The following is a 24054-nucleotide window of genomic DNA, read 5'->3' as shown; positions in this document are numbered from 1 at the left end:
ATTAATTTATAATGCAAAATCATGTGGTATCAAAGGTGCACACAAAATGTTGGATACAGTTAAAAGTAACATTGGTCGTCAAAATGACTTATTACATTTTTTTACATTTTTATTCAGCTGTAATGATGATGCTGTTAAGGTTAAGAAGGACAAGGCCATTTTAAAAGGGAGTAAAATGCAAATAATATTTGATACTTTTTCTGTTAAAGAAGTTCAATGCTGTATGTTTTATAAATCATGGGAAACAAAAGATAGTTTCTATCTGCCCATTCTCACATTTAAAGCAGCTTGGAAACTCAAATCTTCTTTAATTTGGGTTCACGGTTCAGTGATTTTGGTTCTGCTTGTCTTATTTTACTCTGGAAACATTCATTGATTTCAGTGTGCAAACAGCCTTTTTCTTCTCAGCACTCATTCTTTATTCACTACAGTGTTATTTTTATAGTTTTAAAATATTTTTATAGTAACTGGAATGAACCTCATTCCAGTAAAGTTCAATGACTGAAACTGTGCTTTGCTCAGTAAAAACACAGAAACCATATATTAAGAATAAAACGCTTTTTAGTATTTCTTCCATTACTTTTACAAAAATCCTATCATGCAAGCAATCACAAACAGGCAAATAATACAGACATGGCTCTCTTCACATTTGCCGATTTCTCTGAACAGAACAGGTGATCAGATTTCTGAAGGCCAGGCCCAGAATACAGAATAATCATCATATTGTCCAATTATTTCCCACCAGCTTCCTATTATTTCTTCTTCTGTTGTTGCTGTGGTGTTTTGGCTTTTTTAGTGGCCGGCTGATTTTGTGTCGGTTCTCCTTCTCCTCCTCCCTGTGGTTTCCTCTTCTTGTTTTTCTTCTTGTTCTTCTTCTTCTTCCCCTCCTCTCCCGACGCTCTTCCAGCAGTTTCTGTGGAGGCTGGCGTCTCTTTTCCCTCCAGCACCGTAGGCTTCTTACGGTTCTTGCGTTTCTTCGTCTCGGGAAGGAAGCCCTTCTTCTTCTTCTTTGTGGTTTCTTCCGTCTGCTCTGCCTCTACAACTTTCTTCACCTTTTCCATCTTTGGCTTTCTAAAATAAAGCAAAAGGAAGAGAGACGTTGAAGGCAGGTCCAAAGCAAACAAATGATGGGTTTCAAATAATAAAACATAAAACTGATACTAATTAGAAATGATTCTTGCACTGCAAACCAGCATATTAGAATGATTTCTGAAGGATCATGTGACACTGAAGACTGCTGCAGAAAATTCAGCTTTGCATCACAGGAATAAATTACATTGTAAAATATATTACAATAGAAAAACAATTATTTCAAATTGTAATAATATTTCACAATATTACTGTATTTTAGATCAAATAAATACAGCCTTGGTGAACATGAGAGACTTCTTTCCAAACTGTTTAATGGTAGTTAAGCATTTATATACACATTTAAAACTATAATCAAAATAGATATGTGACCCTGGACCACAATGCCAGACTTAAATTATCGAAATTGATAATTATACACCAATCTGAAAGCTGAACAAATAAGCTTTCCATTGATGTATGGTTTATTAATTAAATATTTGGCTGAGATGCAACTATTCGAAAATCTGGAATCTGAGAGTGCAAAAAAAAATCTAAATACTGAGAAAATCTTCTTTAAAGTTGTCCAAATTAATTCTTAGCAATGCTTATTACTAATCAAAAAAGGTTTTGATATATTTATGGTAGGAAATTTAGAAAAATATCTTCATGGAACATGATCTTTATTTAATATCCTAATGATTTTTAGCATAAAAGAAAAATCTATAATTTTGACCCATACAATGTTATTGCTAAAAATATACTGGTTTTGTGCCTCAGGGTCACAGTTTAGTAGCGTGACTCACAAAACGCCAAATAACTTCATGACGCTCCAGTACGTGTCCTCCAGCTGTCCTGGTCTCTGCAGGCTTCCTTCACTGTTCATGGACTTGAGAACTTTCTGAAGGAGCTCCAGATTAACCTGCATCTTCTGCTCAGAAAGAAACAAAGTGTGCTTTTAACACTTACACTTGAGAATACCTTGTAAAAGATTTCATAGAAAATAAATATTCATTACCTGACCGTGAACGATTCTGACAAGATGCTGACAGAGCTCTAGTGCCTTCACTATCTTCTCACGAACCATTTTATTCTTACACTGTACATCTTCAAAACTCTGGAAGAAAGGGATATATTTTAGTGAGAGAGAGCTTATATGTGACTTAAGTGTAATTTTTTTAAATTAAGATTTATACATCATCTAAAAGCTGAATAGATAAGCTTTCCATTGATGTATGGTTTATTAAAAAGGACAATATTTGGCCGAGATACAACTATATTTGAAAATCTTGAATGTGAGGGTGCAAAAAAATTGAAATACTGAGAAAATCGCATTTAAAGTTGTCCAAATGAAGTGCTTAGCAATACACATTACTAATAAAAGTTACATTTTGATATACATTTACAGCAGGACATTTACTAAATATGTTTATGGAACATGATCTTTACTTCATATCCTAATAATTTTTGGCATAAACAAAAACATCTATAATTTTTTGGGGCTATTGCTATAAATATACCCCAGAGACTTAAGACTGCTTTTGTGCCCCAGGGTCACATGTTAAATGCATTATATTGATATTGTATGCATGAATGTAAAAGGGGATATATGTTATATTAATATTGTGTCTGTGTATATTTGTTATTACTTTGATAGTTTAAACACAGAATGTCATCAAATTGGCAAGATATTAAATGTAAAGTGAATGTAAACAATACTCAAAAATATTTGAAGGCTACAATTGTTGTTTAAATGAGTGTTTAAAACTACATTTAAAAATATCAATATTAATAATATTTGCAAATGATTTTCACTGGAGTTGGTGCCAACTACTGAAACTGTGGCCTTCCTGTTGAAGCTGAGCTGTTTCAAAACTTTGCATTTTGAGACAAATGGAGCTAAGAAAGTGTGGTTTCAATGAATTTAATTAATGAAAAGTCCACCTTGGCAAGTTGGTCCACAACTTTCTGATGCAGCTCAGTTCTCTGGGCATCAGACATCAGGTTTTTAACATCTTTAGTCTGCAGGGCCCTGAGCACCACGACACATGCTTGACCCTGAAACAACCGGATCAATAAACACACACACACACACATAAGACAGTACATTATAATTCAAGCATCCAGTTATCGATCATCCAGTATATTCACGAGCTGCTCCAATACAGAGTAATATAACTGATCAGCTTGGTTTACCTGCTGATGCTCCCTCACTCCAGCAGTGATGTTCTCCACAGCCGTGTCCAACAGGTTCACACACAACACCTTCAAACACAACACAAATGGACCAATTATGACCCATTAACAGCTTTCAGGAAGTGGAGACTACATCCTTTACATTTTCAAGATATATATATATATATATATATATATATGTATACAGAATGTTTTGAAAATATTTACCTATATTTATGTTTATATTCATATAATTTATATTCTTTAGAAATATTTAGTTTATAAACAGACATTTCTCATATATATATATATATATATTTGTAAATTTTACTATTGCATTAGCACTATTACTTTTTTTACAGTTTATTTAATGATAGTAAGCATAATAATACATTATTATTATTATTATTATTAAATACTATAAAATGATTTACATTGAAATTATAATATAATATTAGTACTATTCCTAATTTGTTAAAAATAATAATTATTATTATTATTAAATACTATCAAATATTTTATTTTACATTGAAATGCTACTATAAGTACTATTCCTGTTTTGTTAAAAAAAAAAAAAAATATATATTATTTTATAAGATAGAAAGAAAGAATTTTTGGCCAAAGTTTTTGGTACAAACAAGCAAGCGTCGTTTGGAGATTTTTAAATGACAATCATTCAACTCAATATCTTTACACATACTACTGATATCATTCACTACTGAAGTTTTTTTTAACTCACAGGGAATCTGTTGAAGAGGTCGATGAACATGGCTCCTGTGAGAGGGCTTTTCCTCTTCGTCATGAAAGAGGTCAATGCGTTCCTGAAGCAAGTCGTGACCCTCTCAACATCCACTTTACCCATAAGCCTCAGCTACCATCAACACACAAAGTTATTTTATCAACCTCAGTACATGGAAATGAGCAAACTGTGTCCATTTGAGATGGTAGTTTACCTCTGACGCTGTTGACGGAGCGTTTGCTGAGTCTTGTTCGCTCACAACGCCTCTTAACACCTTCAGCACATAGAGAGCAGCACTACAAAACAACAACAACAACAAAGTGACACAAACACACCAGAAACAGATACGCAGTGAACACAAATGAGAGTTTGTACAGTACACTACATGATGATGTTTTTGTCTTTTTTCTTGCAACATCAAATTAATCTGTAATCCCAGAAGTCCTCACCTGAAGTAGTACAGAGACACAGACGAGTCTGTCAGTTTCTGGGCTCGACCAATCAGACGCTCAAGCATGTCATGAAGCTCCGCCTCTCGTCCCTCGATGTCCCTGCAGTAATACTTTCCACGACAGAGTCGATTTCTGCCGATCAGAGACAGAGCAAAAACTATAAGAATTATATGCAATTAAATCAACACAACATTAATTTGAAGATTGAATGTGAAATTATTGCAGTATTAAAGTATATTAAAAACTTTAATGTTAGGTGGGAAAAAATGTGTGATTAATTAGTTCATCGTTTTAATTGATTGACAGCACTAGTTTTCAGTTTGCATTCAATAATAAATATTTTATGGAAAATTTAAATAAGTATGTTTTAGCTTTAAATTTTAATTTTAACAAAAGCTATTTAGAAATATTACAAAAAGACATTTAATGGACAAAATCACATTTAACAAAATTACTACAATTTAAATAAACTATAAAATAGAACCTAATTAATATAGATAAATACTATAAAGTATTTGAATAACACAAAAATAGCCCTGCTCACCTGAAGATGTCTGCGGCCTTGCGCAGGAAGTCCTGCTCCTGTTGGCTGGTTTCGGAGCTCATCCCGTTCTCGATCACGCTGAGCAGTGGTTCCACCATCCCAAGAACCAGAGCGCTGCTTCCCTGTTTGCTCAAGAACATCTCCACCATGTCCAGTACCTGACAATAACACACCAAATCACTTAAATCAGCATATTTTAATTCACATTTCAACACTGACCAATCATTAATCAGTCTTAAGGAATCCCGGAGTAATCCGTCTGGTTTACTATACACCTGACATACAGTATTTACCGAATATGTACATTTTGGGCTATTTTTAACAAATAAACTGCTCATTGCTAGATGCTACACAACTGCTAAAGTTATCCTTTTGACTGTTTATGGTTGTATTAGTAATAATATAAAATATTATCATACGTGTTTTATATATATATATAAATGTATGTAAATATGTATGAAGAGTTAAAGGGTTGACTTCTTGATATATATATATATATATATATATAAAACACTTCAAGTTCTACTTGATTTGATGCTAACTTTGATAATAATAAGAAGAAGAAGAAGAAGAAGAAGAAGAAGAAGAAGAAGAAGAAGAAGAAGAAGAAGAAGAAGAAGAAGAAGAAGAAGAAGAAGAAGAAGAAGAAGAAGAAGAAGAAGAAGAAGAAGAAGAAGAAGAAGAAGTAAATAATAATAGATAAAACATATTCAAAGACATACTTTAATCTTGAAGTCCCGCACAAGGACCTTTTCCTTGCGGAGTCTGTCCTTCTCATCTTTCTTGGCTTGGATCTTTTTCTTCTGCTCCAGAAAGAGAGCAGAAAGGCTTCCGTCCAGCTTCATCATGGCCGCATCGTCCAGTTCCTCTTCATCACTGCCATCCTCTTCAGTGGCCTACACAAGAACAACAGAACATCTGCTACTACTGATTCCCTCTTTGAGTTATCTGGAATGTTCACACAGAACTGTTCATACCAGAGCATTCTGACCCTGCAGAACCTTCATCAAATCTAAACGGAAGTTCTGATCCACCTCTTCTCCTTCCTCCATGGCTTCATCCTCATCATCCTCATCCTCATCCTCATCATCATCATCAGAGGAGGAGGAGGAATCAGAACCTTCTTCATCCTGAGGAAATAAAAAAGAGAGAAGTAAAACATTTGAAATGTACAGAATTAGATGCAAAATTATTCAGTTTGATGGCATAAATACTCATGATGGACATTCTCACCTCTGCATCATCCTCATCTTCCTCAGCTTTATGTTTTTTCTTTTTCTCCTTCTCATCAGTCACCATAACACCACTTTCATCCTCATCCTTGTTGGGGTCTAGAACCTAAAAATCAAATCAAATCAATACCCTAATTACTTTTTTAATAAACTATCGGTGTCTTATAATGCACAAATAATCATTACGCACATTATAAATTTGCATTTTTTAAAAATAAATTCAAAAATGTTCATAGCATTAACAAAATGTCAAAAAATCTCACTTTTAATCACAGCCATGTGGACGAGGTAAATGTAGAATTTACCAATAATAATCACCAATCAGCCTAACACCCGCTGTTCAATCAAATCCTCATGAAATAAAGCCCACTCTAAATGATTTCGCACAAAATATTCAGTTTCACTCAGAAATACATCATATTATGGAAGCCCAATGCATTGTGGGTAAAACTGGACGTGTACAATTATGTCTGTTTATAAAGAATATGAAGCAGCAGCTTAATCAGCAACTTCCAATGTAAACCAAGTATAAAAAAACCTGTTTATTTTTTACAAACTGAAAAAGCTAAAATATGAATATTAGATTAGAAGCTTAAAAAGGGTAAACATTTGATATGTAGCCTTGGCAACTAACTAAAACAAAATAAGTTTGAACTGAACAACTAAAACTAAAATAAACAAACAAATGCTAAAAAGAAATACACTTAAAATGCACATTTACTAAAACATTAAAATTTCAATAAAAATAGAAGCTAATTCAATATTTTAATATCATAACAGCATGTAAACAACGCTTAAATAGCACTGTCGCAGCACAGTCTCTTACGCTGAGGATGGAGCGGAGAGCTTCTTGGGTGAGGTGAGGACAGATCCGGCCAAACACAGCTTTACACACACCACGAGTGAGTCGACTGGGCTGAGACAGGAGCGACAGCAGGATCTCAACAACCACCTCCACCCAGAGCGGCTCCTCCTCTGAGCTCTTGCCATCTGTGACACACACACACACACACACACACACACACACACCATTAAATCTAATCAAGTCACCTTTATCTGTATAGCGCTTTATACAATACTGACAGTGCCAAAGCAGCTTTACAGTGTCAAACAGAAAACAGTTTGTCAATAATACAAGAAATTAGTGGCTAATCAGCCAAGAATAATGGACAACATCAAAAACAGAAGAAAACAAACAAACATAAAATCCATTAATTGCACTGAACCGCTCCTACTTACTCGCTTTCTTCTTCTTCGTTTTCTTAGCCTGAGCTTTCTCCATGCAGGTCCGCAAATCATTCAACAGCTCCAAACTTTCTTCTGGAGCCTGGAGCGAGAAAAACATTTATATCAAGATTAGTGATGCACAATAAATATCGGCATGATATTTTAATGTGCATCTCGTCAGTAAAGTCAGTTCTGTGATCAGCGTTAAATCTCTACACATGCATCCTTTCACATGGAGCAGCATTTACTAAAAAGCCATTGTTCACTGCTCCATGTGAAAGCATGCATGTGTAGAGAATTTACCAATGATTATAGAACCAGCTTTACTGACGAGATGCGCATTATTATCGTGCATCCTTAGTCAAGATCACAAAATAAAGGCAGACTTTAGCACGTTCTAAAATTATTTAATCAATTTTATTTTGAACAGCATATATAATAGTTTTCTTGTTCTTAATTTCCAACAACCATTTTCAAATAGCAAAAATTAACAGGCATTAAAAAAGACCTTATGCACAACAATAGTATAATATAGAAAAAAAATAAAAATAAATGCACAAACAAATAAAACAGTGGCTGCTAATATTTTTTTCCCCTTTACATTATTATTATTTTAATACCTTTATTTGTATAACGCTATAAAACACTGGTTGTGCAAAGCAGCACAAACAGAAAACAATTAATGATATTTAATAATAATAATAATAATAATAATAATAATAATATTACATTTGTTTTTTATTTTATAAAAAAAAATGTGTAAATGCCTGATAATCTACATTTGTTTAATTTATGCATTTGATTAATGCTTTTATACAAAGCAACTTACATTGCATTCAAGATGCACATTTTATCGCTTCATGCAAACCCCAGGAAACAAACCAAAAATCTTGGCATTTCTTCATTTGTGCACAGATGTAGAAACTTGCTTCGCTATTTTGTCATCTAACGCAGGGTTTCCCAAACTGGGGTTCAGAAGTTGATGGAAAGCTAATTTTAAAATAAAGAATATTATTTTAAATCCAAATTTTATATTTACTACAAAAGTTAATATAAAAAACAAAACAAAATACATAAAAAATATTTTCTCCATTTACCTGCATGTCATGTGACCACTGACAAACATCAGAGAACTTGGGGGTATGAAGTTAAATTATTGAAACATTATCTTAAAATCTCAGGAGGTTTAGTTGATATAAAAGCTTGGGAATCCTTGATCTAATGTTACAGAAATGTATCAAGCCTTGAAGAAGCAAACCTTGAACATCTGAATCCCAACGAGAAGGAAGAGGTGCTGGAACGCCGAGTGTTCAGGTGAAGAAGACTTCTTGGCTTTTTTCCTCAAGGCCTCCACTGATCCCAGCATGCTAAACACACACAACACAAAATCACGAAGGCGTTTCAGCTGCAGGCCATCTACCTCACTTTACCTGCTTACAGGGATGTAACGATTCACTCAACTCACCATGCCATTCACGATACTAATTATAATTTTTTTTTTTTTCCGAAATTAGATATAAGACAAATTATAAATTAAATGTGACCTTTTATTATTGCTTGGACATAATACTGCACCTTTCTTTGTGAAACTGAAATATATCACTATAATAATATACTAATATATAGCCCTTGCATATTGTTGCTCGTTTGTTGGTAATGATTGCTTCTGTTGTCCTCATTTGTAAGTGGCTTTGGATAAAAGCATCAGCTAAATAACAAAAATTAAATATAATGTAAATGTAAATAACAAAATTAAATAAAAATTATAAAATGAGCCCCAAATCAAATCAAATAACACAAAAAGGCAACCACCGCATTTTAATCATGATCCAAACAAAGATGCTGCATACATTTAACATGAGCAGTTTTGAATCTAAGTTAGATTGTATAATTTCAAAATTTGAAGCAAAAGCTGAATAATTGATTTCAGTTTTGTGAAACTATACATACAAAATATTTGCATGACACAGAAACAATACAAATGTGTAAGTATATATATAATGTATGTGTGTGTGTGGTTGTTCTTATTTTTTTTGGTGTTTGGCTTAGTGTTATGTTGGAATCACTATACATCATTATACTCTTATACATTTTGTTTTTTAATATTTGTAGCTTTATTTTTTTGTTTTTCATATAAATGTTAAGTTTTGAAATTTTGTTGTATGCATTTGCCATTTTTATCCAATTTATTTTGAAAATGTGTATAGGTAGTATTTTTAAGTTTTAGCTTTGGATCTGTTTTTAGTTATTTTAATACTACAATTGGTTGCTTCTGTTGTCCTCCTCATTTGTAAGTGGCTTTGGATAAAAGCATCTGATAAATGACTAAAGAAACAGCAGACAGGTGAACTAGACGCAGATTCACTCTCTGCCAGCAGGGGGCGCTTAAAGCGTTTCCTATTTTCTGCTGTTAGCAAAACAGCGCTGAACTTATGAACTTTAATATGCATTATACAGAGACACAATGAAAATAAAAAATAACACCTAAACTTTTCTAAACACTGTGTGTTCCCTTCAGAGATGCATTCATATAAACTCCTGCGCCTAATTGAATCACGATTTGTTTAGCATCTCATCCGATTTGAATCGTCACATATTTTAATCGATTTTTTTAACCAGCTTGCGGTTAATCGTTACATCCCTACTTGTTACATTTCAAAGGTCACAAAGCAAAAAAAAAGCTTTTTCTTGTTCTTCAATGTGTTTTGACTGAGATCAAGAGTCGTGTTTTGCAGGATGCATCACCTGTCCCAGCCCTGTCTCTGCTCCGGACTGAAGGTCTGAACGCTCTGGACGTGTTTGCTCTGCTCGAGCAGCATGGTGGCGTACTGAACCACACAGTAGATCCACATGCTTCCATCAGCTTTAACACCCAGAGTCCTCCTCTCCGGCTCAGCAGAGTCTCCTAACACAGCCATTGTGTTCAGGCCTTGCAGAAGACTGGAGGAGATGAAGTACACACTTGATCTAACTGTAGATTTATGATTAAAATACTTCAGTTTAACTATTTAAGTCTGTTGCATCCATTAGCATTTACATTCCATAAAAAGAAAAATGCTCTATATTATGACTGATTTAATGTTTTATTTAATGTACAAAGTTGAACTGACCCGTAGAAGGCTGAAGAGATGCTGGCTCGTGTCTGTTGATCGATGGGCACTGACAGAGCCTGCGTCGTCTCAGGGATTTCTGGGGTGGGTTTCTTCACATCAAAGAAAGCGTGGAAGAAAATAAACCTGCAGAAGAAAGATAAAGCATTACAATATCATCGATTCATATCAGAGGAGTAGCAACAGGAGTCATGTAGAGACCATTAGTGAGATCTCAAGAGGAGTTACCGAGCCATTTTCATGACGAGATCCTCCCGTTTCTTAATCTGATGGTTTTCCCCAATGAACATGAGGCGCAGAATGATCCATTTACGAAACCTGGCAACGCAGCCGTCACTACTACAGCAAGAATAAATCAGAATACATATGAAGTTGGCATGAGAGGGAACTGCCTGGAGATGAACAAAAAAACACTTATACAAAAAATTATTACTAATCAAATTACAAATGCGTATTAATCTTGTTCATCTTTCACATTAATTAACTGCATCAAACCATATTTCTCATATATATGTTTAAATATTTTTAGAATATATTAAAAGTATATAATAAATGTTTTCATTAAAAATGCATTTATCGCATAATAGATTTGTACTAGATTGATTTATAAAAATACTTCACATATAATTATTTTAATTAATACTACATCTAATTATTATTATTAAAGTATAAATAAGTAGATGAATATTCTATTTATTACATATAATTAATAATATGAACCCTTATAAAAATACTTCACATATAATAATTATTATTATTATTAATAATACTACATCTAATAATTATTATTTAAGTATAAATGAGTAGATGAATATTCTATTTATTGTATATAATTAATAATATGAACCCTTATATTTATATTACTAAAATATAAATGAAAAATTATAAGAAAATATATATAATTTTAGTTGTATTCAAAGTATTGTTATTTGATTTTATAATCTTATCATAAATTAGTAAATATATTTACACAAATTATTTAAATGTATAAAATTACTAAATATTGTATAATTAAAAGATTATTATAGATTTATAAAATAACAAACATGAATTATATTATTCTTATTATTATTACTGTCTAAATTCATATTTAAATATTAATAATTTATCACCTTATATATATTATACATTATTATTATTATGGGTTGTTTATTATATTTATATAATCATTACTTAAATGTATATATACATTGTTTTTATTATTATTACTATTAACATATGGTTTTACTCAAGTGAAAATCATAAGATCTGCCTTGTATTCTCTAAACTTCTATTCTTGATGAGTTCTTGAAGAACACTCACTCTACTTCAGTCTCCTGGTTTCCTTTCTGTCTGCGAGTGCTGAAGTCCAGGCATTTCTCCAGCTGGGGCTTGCAGAAGGCCTCCATCAGCCACTCCACGTACTTCTGCAGCGCACACAGATCCATGTGCTCCAGATCCTTCCAGCAGGACGGGATAACGGGGTAACCCTGGTTAGTGAGCTGAGTGAAGCCGAGCGCCACGGTGAGCTGTTTGTCAGCGTCAGCGCAGCTCTGCATGAACTCACTCACGTACTTCTCCATTTCTGGAGCAAACTTGAATCGGTCTGCCAACTGAAGGGAGAGATAAACATACAGTATTATGGCACATTCAGTATGCAGTGCTAGCTCATTGAACATGTATGTACATGCATAAATGCTGAATTTGAATGCTGCAGAATTATATGCCATTTACATTTGTGTTAAATATTTTTTTTTTTAAAGCATCACGTGAAACATACACATTACCGAATATAAAGACAGACCTGTGCGGAGAGCATGTGTTGACCGTAGTGTGTCATCACGTCAGCAGACAGCACAAACTCAAGCTGAGCGACTGACAGCAGCGGCAAAGATGCTCCCAACAACCGGAAACTCAAATAACTGAGAAACAGAGAGAGAGAAAGAAAAGGGTGTGTTTGGGTCATCAGATTTTAACAGGTACTGAAACTATTCTTAAACTGAGATCAGTAAAAATATACCCATGATTCCATATTAAATCACATGGATTTCTCTAGGCAATAAAGTATATATATATATATATATATAATTCTAACAACAAGGCTCTCAATTATAATACATATTAAATAAATAACATAATTGCAAATAAAATTAAACAAAAAATTTAACTAAATAAAATACAATAAGCTTAACAATAATGGTAAATAAATATCATAATATCAGATAACATTAACAGTTCAATTTTAATAATACAACACACTGTAAATAAAAGTACACTAAATAAATTTTATGTTTGCAATTTACAATACATTAGTGCTGTCAAACAAATTAATCAAGATTAATCAAATCCAACATAAAAGTTTTTGTTTACATTACATATGTATGTGCACTGTGTATATTTATGTATATATATATATTAAATACACACACATACAGTATATATTTCAAAAATATTTATGTTTATAGATTCATATTAATATTCTTATAAAATATTTAATATATAAAAAATTTTCTTAAATATACACATGCATGTGTTTGTATTTTTATATACATAGTAAATATACACACATATATCATGTAAACAAAAACTTTTATTTTGGATGCCATTAATCGTGATTAATAATTTTACAGCACTACAATATTAAACTACTTTTTAAATGAATAAATGCATGCATGCTAAAAAAAATCCTTAAACAAAAATTTACATTCTAGATATTCATTTTCACTACCACAATCACTACCATCCCATATCAACACTTTCTACGAACTTAAGTTACATTTGAAGACACTGAAAACATTTTACAGTAACACAGTAACTGTAAACATTATCATATGCAAAATAATTTCTAATAATCAAATGCAGTGAAGTACTTTCCAGGCACGCTCATATCTGGCTTGTATTAGGACACTTGGATTAGCAGGTTAAGGTTTATCTACATGTTAAACTCACTGTGTGGGTCCAGGCGTCTCTGACAGCATGCCTTTGATAATGGCTTCATTCCAGAACATCTCGAAGTTGTCCTCTCGCAGAGACGCCTGTAACAAGTCAAACGCAACCGGGGGAAGAATGTTCTCCTTCTTCACAGAACGAGCGGCCGTCTTTAAAACCTCCACCAACCTGGAAGTACATATCACAAGAAATGACAAAACAATAATGCACAAAAAAAAAAAATAAAGCCCGTTTTTAACTTACCACATATAAAATAGTGGTCGACCGATATGTGATTTTTGACAGCCGATGACGATCTCTTAGAAAGAAGGGGGCGATAGCCAATATAAAGCCTATATGATTTTTTAATATTATTATAAATATCTAAGAAATTTGAAATCATTTGAAAATTGATTTTTTTTTTAATGTGTAAAAGAAACAAGCTTATACTTAAGACGACAGTATTTTTCACAAATAAATAAATTTAATCAAAATTAAATCTCATCTATATATATATATATATATATATATATATATATATATATATATATATATATATATATATATATATATATATATATATATATATATATATATATATATATATATATATAGCTGTCAAAATAAAAGTCCCACCTCAAACATCGGCCAAACAGAAAAACGTGTCGACCGATGCCGATATTTGAAAAATGATAAATATCGGCCGATATATTGGTCAACCACTAATATAAAATTACATTTTCAAAAGAAATCAACACCATAAATATCCAATTTAAATAAGTAAATAAATCATACTAACGAGAGCATGTTTTAATCTAACAAGTATAAAACAACATTTTGCTCTTTCAAACAAAATGAACAAAAAATAAGCAAATAAGCAAAATAATAAGTATACAATTACATTATTTAATATACAATTTATTAAATTAAATTTAAATTAATTTTTAACAAACCATTTTATGTAAAATATATAATTGATTATATAAGTAAATGGACTTAAAATTAATTTAATCAGTTAAAATCAGTTAGAAGTCAGACACACTTACTTCGGCATGTTCTCTTTAGTGATGACTGCTGTGGTTCCCAATAGTTTCTTGAGTTTTTTGGGTTTGAGCACAGAGGGGAACTTCTGCAGGGCCACTAGGAGCAGCTCGAGCTGCTCAGGGGTGTTGAGGGCAGAGGTCAGGTCTGACTGCAGGGCGCTCAGGAGCACCTCTTCAAACACCTCCTTCGATGTCTATGCAACAAAACACAATGCAAACGAAACATTATAGAAACGAGAGACAGTGAAAGATCAGTTTATCTGAATCCCCAAATAACTCTAGTCTTCAGAAATAATTCTAATATGATGATCAGCTGCTCAATTAACATTTCTTATTATTATTAACAATGGTGAAAACAGCTGTGCTGCTTAATATTTTATAGGAACCACGATACAGTATCATTCAAAGGATCCTGGAAAAAATGTTCAACATTGACAACAAAAAAATGAGCACTGATAATAATTCAGCACCAAATTGAAAGCAATTAGAATGATTTCTGAAGGATCATGTGACACTGAAGACTGAAGTAATGAAGCTGAGAATTCAGTTTTACATCACAGGAATAAATTACATTTTAAAATATATTACAAAAAAAAACAGTTATTTTAAATTGTAATAATATTTCACAATAGTACTGTATTTACCATATTTATGGTCAAATAAACAGTGACCATAAGAGACTTCTTTATATAAAAAAAAAAAAAACATTAAGAAAATCTGAATTATTCCAAACTTTTGATTGATAGTGCACAAATATAATACATTATAATATAGTATAATATAATATAATATATTTATTATTATTAGCAACAGCCAAAAAAACACTGTATGGGTCAAAATTAAAAAAAAATTCCCCTTATGCCAAAAATCATTAGGTTATTGAGTAAATATTATTTTACATGAAGATATTTTGTACATTTCCTAGTGTAAATATATTACAAATTTATGTTTGATTAGTAATACACTTCTTTCAACGTCTATACAACAAAATTGGGACAGATATAATAGAATAATATTAATAATAATGACCTCTGACAAGATGTCGACCATGGTTTTTCTGGGCAGGTCTCTCAGGTGTTCTCTGTACTGGGACAGCCTCTGCAGGAGCCGCACACACTCCAACATGACCTGCGGCTCCTGACGAATTTGAAAGATTATCAACACAAATGAGAGTTTATCTCAATTACAGACAACTTGCAAGATAATAAGATCCTTCAAAATTTATTCCCAGTGATTTTTGCCCATATAAAAGCAACACCACGCTTCTCTGACCTTATGCAGACGTGTGGACTGAGACAGGGCGAGCACTCCGAAGAAATTCCCAAACGCTGCATTTCTGACCAATTTCTGTCAGAAGAATTGAGGAATCACATCAAAAACCTATGAGCTCCATAATTATGACAGAATGATGATTAGGATTAAAAAGTATTAAAGCCACATCAAGGGTTCCATGTGAAATCCTCACCTTTTTGACTGTCTGGAGGTTATGCTTTTCTTTGACGCTGTCTAGTGTGGATTTCAGGGAGATCTCCTCAAATACACTCAGCAGCTTCATAAAGAGAAGACAAATGATCATCATATATAATAACCCCTAGAAAAAGAGGTGAAGATGAAAGTTGACTGGTTACAAATACCTGAGCGAGTGCAACACTGTATCCTGACCGAGCGTCGTCTCTTGTGTGAGAAAGGCCATCCACGAGTCTCTTCAGTGAATACTTCAACTCATCCGGCTACATGAAACAAAGTATTTCTGACATGAATCTGAATCCACGGGTGATCATGCAAGCTCACATCTTTCATGCATGATTCTTTATTTAAGGACACATTAAGCATTGGAAAGCAGTTGCTTTGGCGATCTCTCTTTTAGGAAATGGCAAATTAATTGAAAATGTGATTTCTACAATTCACAGAAAAAAAAAATGTAAATATTTTTTTTGTTTTGGAACAGAGAGGTTATTAATGTTTTTCTAAAGAAGACTCTTCTGCACATCAATGCCAAAATTTTTTGATCAGAAATACAGAAAAAAAACTGATGCTATTGTATATTATTATTGCAATTCAAAATCGTGGTTTTCTATTTTGATATACTTTAAAATATACAACAATATACTCTAACAATATACGCTCAAAAGATTGGTGTCAGTAATTTTTTTTTTCTTTAAAGAAACTAATGCTTTTGTTCAGTAAGGATTTGTGAAATTGATTTATAAAAAGTTATAATACAGACTTATATTGTTAGAATTTTTTTTACTTTATTCATCAAATAATCCTAAGAAAAGGATCAAGGTTCACAAAAAAAAAAAAAAAACATCTTTAATAATTCAGTACATTAGAATGAACTCTGAGGTGAACAAGTGATACTGAAGACTGATAAAAATTCAGCTTTGCATCATAGAAATATATTATATTCTAAAGTACATTAAAACAGAAAAAAATTAAAATTTAAGTTAACTGTTTTTCTTGCTTTTTTTGGTCAAATAAATGCAGCCACCATAAGAACAAACACATCAAAAATCGTACTAATCCCAAACTTTTGAACAGCAGAGTGGGTTCGTTAAAATCGAATTTAAAAAGGTATTAAAACTTAAAATTCGAATGTCTTTCCTCATATCTGAAGAACCCACACACAGTACAACAGTACAACTCAAACCACGTGTTTACGTCAACAAACAAAGCCGAATGTTTCAGTTATTCACTTAATAACAGCTAACTACACCAGGTGATAAAACAGCACTGACAACAATAACAGATAAGAATATTGATCACCAGCGATCGGCCGATATTAAACCGATCAGAGCTGATATTCATACCTTCTCGCTCTGCTTCAGGTGTTCGATCAGATCCTCTATCGCTTTGAGGCGGATTTCTCGCTCGGGCTTCGCGATGTCCCAGAAGTAATCCAGGAACTGTCGGTTCTGTTTGAGGATGCCTTTAGCATCGGTGACTTTGGGTCTTACGGCGCTGTCCTCGGTCTCTCCCATGTTTTTCTGCATCACTGAAAGCATGAGAGTGTAGCGCACATGTGGAGGAAACGCTTCCTGTATTACTTCCGCCTTATGATTTCAAAATAAAAGTCTCACCCATTGCCTGAATTGTTGAAATTTTATCAAAGTACCTTTCAAAGAAATTCTCGTGTTAAATTAACATTAACAAATTATTTTACAATTAATTTTTTTATAAAAAATTTTTTTATTTTATTTATTGAGTCCTCAGTGGACACATCTGATACTTACAGGAAAGTTACAGAAACATAAGACTAGAGAGATTGTTTTGAAGAGTGACATGATTTAGGATTTATGAAGTAATGGAGTAATGGAGTAATGGAGTAATGAAGTAAAGCTGAACAGAACCAAGTTTATTAAGCATTTCATCTGCTTTGATTGTCTATTAGACTGAAATTGTATTATAATTGTATTAATTTGTTGTTTGACTGGCTGATAATCATTTTTGGCATTTCTGTAATTTTGTCACAAGATGTAAAAAAGAAAGAAAGTGAAAGTAAATGAACCTGCAGACAGACTGAAAACAAACTGCTACACTGCAGGTGAAAATCTACATAAATAATGAGAAAGACGAGATTATACTTTATATTATACTTGGCAAATTAAATTTAAAATAAATTGATTTTCTTCTTCCATTTCTTCCCCCACAAAATAGAGATGAAACAATATTAATATAATAAATTATATAGACAACTATTGATTAAACAGGCTTAATGTTTTTTAAGTTTTCATTTATATAATTTATAAGTTTTCTTTTTCTTTTTTTATTATTATTATTATAATTTAAACCCATGTGACCAAAATTATTACAAGACAAGAAGTAAATAGGCTTAGCTGGTTGATTCATATACTGTATGTTATTATTTTATTTAACTTTTCTTTTTCTTTTTTTTTTGTAATTGAAAAGGCTTTGAAGAAGGGAAGATAAATGGCAGAATCATCAGTTTCATTAAAAAGAAGAGAAACCAGGAGACAAAGTCTAAGTGAACCTCCAAGTAAGACAATAAAAAGACACTTATTTTATTTATTTTGTAACGGAGTAGGCATAGGCACAATATAAATGTTATTACATAACAGTGTGTCCAAAATTTTGACTAGTAGCGTAGTTCATTTTTGTTCATTATTTCTCTTCTCAGTGATGTCATCCTCCATTGGTCCACTGACTGAGGAGCTTCAGTGCTCTATATGTCTGGATGTGTTCACTGATCCAGTCACGACTCCATGTGGACACAACTTCTGCAAGACCTGTCTGAATAAGCACTGGGACAACAGCGAGACCTGCAGCTGTCCTTACTGTAAAGAAACATTCAGCCAAAGACCCGATCTCAAGATTAACACCACACTCCGAGAGCTCGTAGATCACTGTAAAAAGAAAACACCTGAAGTTCTGTGTGACATCTGTGAGGAAAGAAAGCTGAAAGCTCTGAAGTCTTGTGTGGTGTGTCAGAGCTCTTACTGTGAAACTCATCTGGAGCGTCATTTGAGAGTGGCAGCTTTAAAGAAACACAAACTGATGGAGCCTGTGAGTAATCTGGAGGACTATATATGTCAGACACATGAGAAACCTCTGGAGCTGTTCTGTAGAGATGATCAGACATGTGTGTGTTCGATCTGCACCATGGCAGACCACAAGAACCACAAGACTGTTCCTCTGGAAGAGGAGGGTGAAGAGAAGAAGGTAGAAGTTACTAACAAAAATACGTTTAAAGGTCTCATATAATGAAGAATCAAAATTTCTTTGATCTTGTTAAAAAAAAGGGTTCACAATGAAAATCTCTGTTATGATAAATGTGTCTGTGTCTGTAGACTCAACTGAAGAAGACACAGAAAGACGTGCAGCAGATGATTCAGGAAAGAATCAAGAAGATTCAAGACATCAAACACTCAGCAGAAGTGAGTTTAAAATAACTGAATTAAACTTATATAAGTATTTATTATACATCATTTAGTTTCCGGTCCTCCAAGAGTCCAGAGAGAGTTATAGCTGCAGGATACACGGTTATACCAATAGGTGGCGACAAGTGACTGACTTTAGTGAGTCACTGAATTAATTCATTTATTCAAACATTTGTTCAAAAACCCATTCATTCAGGAACTAATCTCTAAGTTATTCAGTATTAAAGAACTAAGAACTAAGTTATTCAGTATTAAAGGGATACTCCACCCCAAAATGAAAATTTTGTCCTTAATCACAATGTCGTCCCAAACCTGTAAACCTGCTCCTCTGTATCATCTGCACCACAAGGATGTGCTGTTTTCTTTCAAATCAAGCTAAATAAACATAGAGACTAAGAGCAGTTCAAAAGCCCTTTATGCATTTTTTTAAAAAAAAGGACCGTGATGTCGCCTGGCCTGATCTCACGAAAACAGGCCTTATGGACATGGGATGTCTCATCGCCGGTGGGGAAGGAGCCTGAGCTTGTGCGGGAGGTTGAGAAATACTGACTGGAGATAGGCGGGATCACCTCAATGCACAGTTTGCGTTCTGGAACCACACCCCTTGAGAGAGGCTGGACTCTCTACCACTCTGGAGTTGCCTGCGGTGAGAGGCAGATGGTTGGTGTGGGGTTGCTCATAGCTCCCCAGCTTCTTCGCCATGTGTTGAAGTTTACCCCCGGTGAATGAAAGGGTCACTTCCCTGCACCTTCGGGTTGGTGATAGGTCTCTCACTGTCATTTGTGCTTACGGGTCAAATGGCAGTGTAGAGTACCCGGCCTTCTTGGAGTCTCTGTGAAGGGTGCTGGAAAGTGCTCCGACCGGGGACTCTGTTGTTCTACTGGGGGGACTTAAACACTGACGTGGGCAGCGACAGTGACACCTGGAGGGGGGTGATTGGGAGGAATGGCCCCTTTGATCTGAGCCCGAGAGGTGTTCTGTTATTGGACTTCTGTGCAAGTCACAGTTTGTCCTTAACGAACACCATGTTCAAGCATAAGGGTGTCCATCAGGACACGTGGCTTGACAGACTTGGTGGAGCCAAACGTTTGTGAGGGTCTGTTGGGAACGTTTGAATAAGCCCCCTGTCATAGAGATTTTAAACTCTCTCTTCCAGCAGAGCTTCGACCAGATGTTGACCGAGGCCGGGTGGTTGTGGAGGCAAAAACTCAGGTCTGGGAGGAGTTTGGTGAGGCCAAAAGAAAGACTTTCGGTTGGCCTCGAAGAGATTCTAGCAAAATGTAAGGCACCTCAGTAGGGGGAGGCAGTGCCCTGCCAACACTGTTTAAAGTGGAGGTGGGTAGCTGTTGACCTCAACTGGGGATATCGTCGGACGGTGGAAGGAATACATTGAGGATTCCTCAACTCCACTGACATGTCATCCATTGAGGAAGCAGAGGGCAAGGGCTGGGAGTTGGACTCATCCATCCCCCAAGCTGAAGTCACAGAGGTAGTTAAGAAGCTTCACGGTGGCAAGGCACCAGTGGTGGATGAGATCTGCCCTGAGTACCTCAGGTCCCTGGATGTTGTGGGGCTGTCTTGGCTGACACGCCTTTGTAGCATCACAGTGCCTCTGGAATGGCAAACCGGGGTGGTGGTCCCTCTTTTCAAGAAGGGGGACCAGAAGGTGTGTTCCAACTACAGGGGGATCACACTCCTCAGCCTTCCTGGAAAAGTCTGTGCAAGGGTACTGGAGAGGAGAATTCTGCCGATAGTCGAATCTTGGATTCAGGAGGAACAATGCGTTTTTTGTCCCAGTCGTGGAACACTGGAGCAGCTTTATACCCTCGCCAGGCTGCTGGAGGGATCATGGGAGTTTGCCCAACCAATCCACATGTGTTTTGTGGATTTGGAGAAGGCATTCGACTGTGTCCCCACGGCCTCCTGTGGGGGGTGCTCTTGGAGTATGGGGTCCAGGGCCCTCTGTTAAGGGCTGTCCCTGTATGACGGGAGCAGAAGATTGGTTCACATTGGTGGCTGTACAGTAAGTCAGACTAGTTCGAGGTACATGTTGGACTCTGGAAAGGCTGCCCTTTATCACCAGTCCTGTTCATTATTTTTATGGACAGGATTTCTAGGCGCAGCCAGGGACCAGAGGGTGTTCGGTTTGGGGACCACATGATTTCATCTCTGCTTTTTGCAGATGATGTTGTCATGTTGGCTTCATCAAGCCAGGACCTTAAGCGTGCACTGGGATGGTTTGCAGCCGAGTGTGAAGCAGCTGGGATGAGAATCAGCACCTCCAAGTCCGAGGCCATGGTTCTCAGCTAGAAAAGGGTGACATGTCCCCTTCAGGTTGGTGGAGAGCTCCTGCCTCAAGTGGAGGAGTTCAAGTATCTTGAGGTCTTGTTCACGAGTGAGGGAAGGATGGAGCGGGAGATTGACAGGCAGATAGGTGCAGCTTCTGCTGTGATGTGGTCAATGTACCTGTCTGTCGTGGTAAAGAAGGAGCTGAGCTCCAAGGCGAAGCTCTCGATTTATTGGTCGATCTACGTTCCTACTCTCACCTATGGTCATGAGCTGTGGGTCATGATCCTGGCACGTCCCACCGGAAGGAGGCACCGGGGAAGAATGAGGACACGCTGGAGGGACCATGAAAGAGCTGGAGGAAGTGTCTAGGGAGAGGTAAGTCTGGGTATCCCTGCTTAGACTGCTGCCCCTCCGACCCAGCCCCAGATAAGTAGAAGATTATTTATTTGACAGTCTATGGGACACTCACAGGCCTCCTGATTTTCATCCAAAATATCTTCAATTGTGTTCCGAAGATGAACAAAGCTTTAACAGGTTTGGAACGACATGGGGGTAAAGTGATTAATAAATAATAATACTGAAGGATGAGCAATAGTAACACTGATTCCTGTCTTAGCAAACACCACTGATCATTTGTTGACTGACTGGTTGAGCAGAGAAACACAGAGGAGGAGAAAGCAGCCCATGTTGAGCTCTTCACTGATCTGATCTGCTCCATTGAGAGATGTCAGGCTGGTCAGCTGGAGATGATGGAAGAGCAGCAGAAAGCAGCAAAGAAACAGGAGAGAGAGCTGATTGAAGAGCTGGAGCAGGAGATCAGAGAGCTAAAGATGAGAAACACTGAGCTGGAGAGGCTCTCACACACTGAAGATCCCCTCCACCTGCTACAGGTCAGTCAGCATCTCTCTGATCAGTGATAATCAGTGTATAACACTCCTCATGCTGAAGGATTCCTCCTCTCTCCTGCTGTAGATTTACTCATCCCTCTGCAGCCCTAGAAACAGCAGGAACTGGTCTGAGATCAGTATGAAGAATCATGTGAGTCTGGAGACCCTGAGGAGAGCGCTGACTCAACTGCATCACACTCTAGATGAGAAACTCACAAAAACTGGTACGTCAGTATCAAATACACCTATGTTTCTTATCTTTTGAGATCAGTAATGAAGAACGAGTCTTAAGGTTCTTGTGATTTTTTTATTGCTGTGTATCTCTACAGAGCTGAAGAGGATGCAGCAGTTTGCAGGTACAGTTTACACTCGTTTAAGTTCACATACTCTCAGCTTCATCACTGCACCATCTGATTAAAACTATTAAATATAAAAACATCAGCATCATCACAGAATCTCTGTACTGTGAACTTGTGATTCATGTTCTCTGTTTTCTCAGTGGATGTGACTCTGGATCCTCATACAGCTCATCCAAACCTCATCCTGTCTGCTGATGGAAAACAAGTGAGACATGGAAGCATTAGACAGAACCTCCCAGACAATCCAGAGAGATTTGATATATGTATATATGTCCTGGGAAAGGAGGGATTCTCCTCGGGGAGATTTTATTTTGAGGTGCAGGTGAAGGGAAATACTGAGTGGGATTTAGGAGTGGCCAGAGAATCCATAAACAGGAAGGGGAAGATCAGACTGAGTCCCAGTGATGGATACTGGACTGTGGGTCTGAGGAAAGGTTATGAATATGGAGCCAGTGATACTCATGATGTCTCTCTGTGTTTGAGAGTAAAGCCGCAGCAGGTCGGTGTGTTTGTGGATTATGAGGAGGGTCTGGTCTCCTTTTATGATGTGGAGTCCAGCTCACATATGTATTCTTTCACCGGTCATTCTTTCACTGACCAACTCTATCCAATTTTAAGCCCAGCATTAAAGAATGAAGGTCAAGACTCAGTGCCATTGATCATCACACCTGTCAATTACAATAAATGAATTTACACCACTAAAAAAATGAAAAAATATGCTTTTTGTTCAAAAAGAAAAGAGAAAAAGAAACTTTAAATATTTCTGTGCTTCTACACAGACGGCACACAAACACTGACCTGAGTTCTCCTTCGAGTCTTCATGCGCTTGAACGAACAAATACACCTTGCCAGTTTAAAAATGCAAGCACAAAAGACATGAAAGACAACAAGCAGCATTCACAACATTACAAGACATTCAAGACATTCACAAGACATAACCAACAGATTTTGAGGATACTTACCAAGACAGGTATTTTGACATAATTTTGTGTGTATTTGTCCGTTCAAGCACAAGAAGATGCAAAACTCAATTCAGTGAGACACGGCTCCCTGTGTGTGAACACAACACTACAACCTAGTTCTGCTCAAATGGGAACAAAGCTTTATTTATTCAGGTGGATTAG

At 35.4% G+C, this 24054-nt stretch overlaps 2 protein-coding genes across 3 annotated transcripts; one reads left to right on the top strand and one right to left on the bottom strand.

Annotated features, from left to right (window-relative positions):
• Positions 1-543: 543 nt before the first annotated feature.
• Positions 544-17538, bottom strand: LOC128014672 (myb-binding protein 1A-like protein). Of its 2 annotated transcripts, none has more exons than XM_052598390.1 (27): positions 17308-17538; positions 16132-16227; positions 15963-16046; positions 15770-15844; positions 15527-15634; positions 14501-14691; positions 13476-13643; positions 12331-12448; positions 11850-12139; positions 10776-10886; positions 10548-10673; positions 10183-10377; positions 8696-8804; positions 7450-7537; positions 7037-7200; positions 6212-6316; positions 5956-6108; positions 5701-5874; positions 4979-5136; positions 4432-4566; positions 4197-4278; positions 3983-4114; positions 3265-3333; positions 3013-3126; positions 2087-2185; positions 1875-1999; positions 544-1071 (listed from the first exon to the last, which is right to left on the bottom strand). In XM_052598390.1, the coding sequence occupies exons 1-27, from the start codon at positions 17500-17502 to the stop codon at positions 753-755; spliced, it is 3783 nt and encodes a 1260-aa protein (XP_052454350.1). In that variant the 5' UTR covers positions 17503-17538; the 3' UTR covers positions 544-752. The 2 variants fall into 2 exon arrangements, with proteins under 2 accessions (XP_052454350.1, XP_052454351.1); XM_052598391.1 differs by having other exon boundaries at positions 10776-10883.
• Positions 17539-18427: 889 nt separating this feature from the next.
• On the top strand, positions 18428-23618 carry LOC128014692 (E3 ubiquitin-protein ligase TRIM39-like). Its single transcript, XM_052598397.1, has 8 exons — positions 18428-18494; positions 18636-19177; positions 19306-19396; positions 20617-20618; positions 22338-22574; positions 22657-22795; positions 22901-22927; positions 23071-23618. Exons 1-8 carry the CDS (start codon positions 18428-18430, stop codon positions 23616-23618), a joined length of 1653 nt encoding a protein of 550 aa, XP_052454357.1.
• The last annotated feature ends 436 nt before the right edge of the window (positions 23619-24054 follow it).

This window comes from Carassius gibelio, chromosome A5 (genome assembly GCF_023724105.1).
Source record: "Carassius gibelio isolate Cgi1373 ecotype wild population from Czech Republic chromosome A5, carGib1.2-hapl.c, whole genome shotgun sequence".
Taxonomy (NCBI): domain Eukaryota; kingdom Metazoa; phylum Chordata; class Actinopteri; order Cypriniformes; family Cyprinidae; genus Carassius; species Carassius gibelio.
Note: the sequence above shows the minus strand (reverse complement) of the source record. Positions and strands in the feature narration are given on the sequence as shown.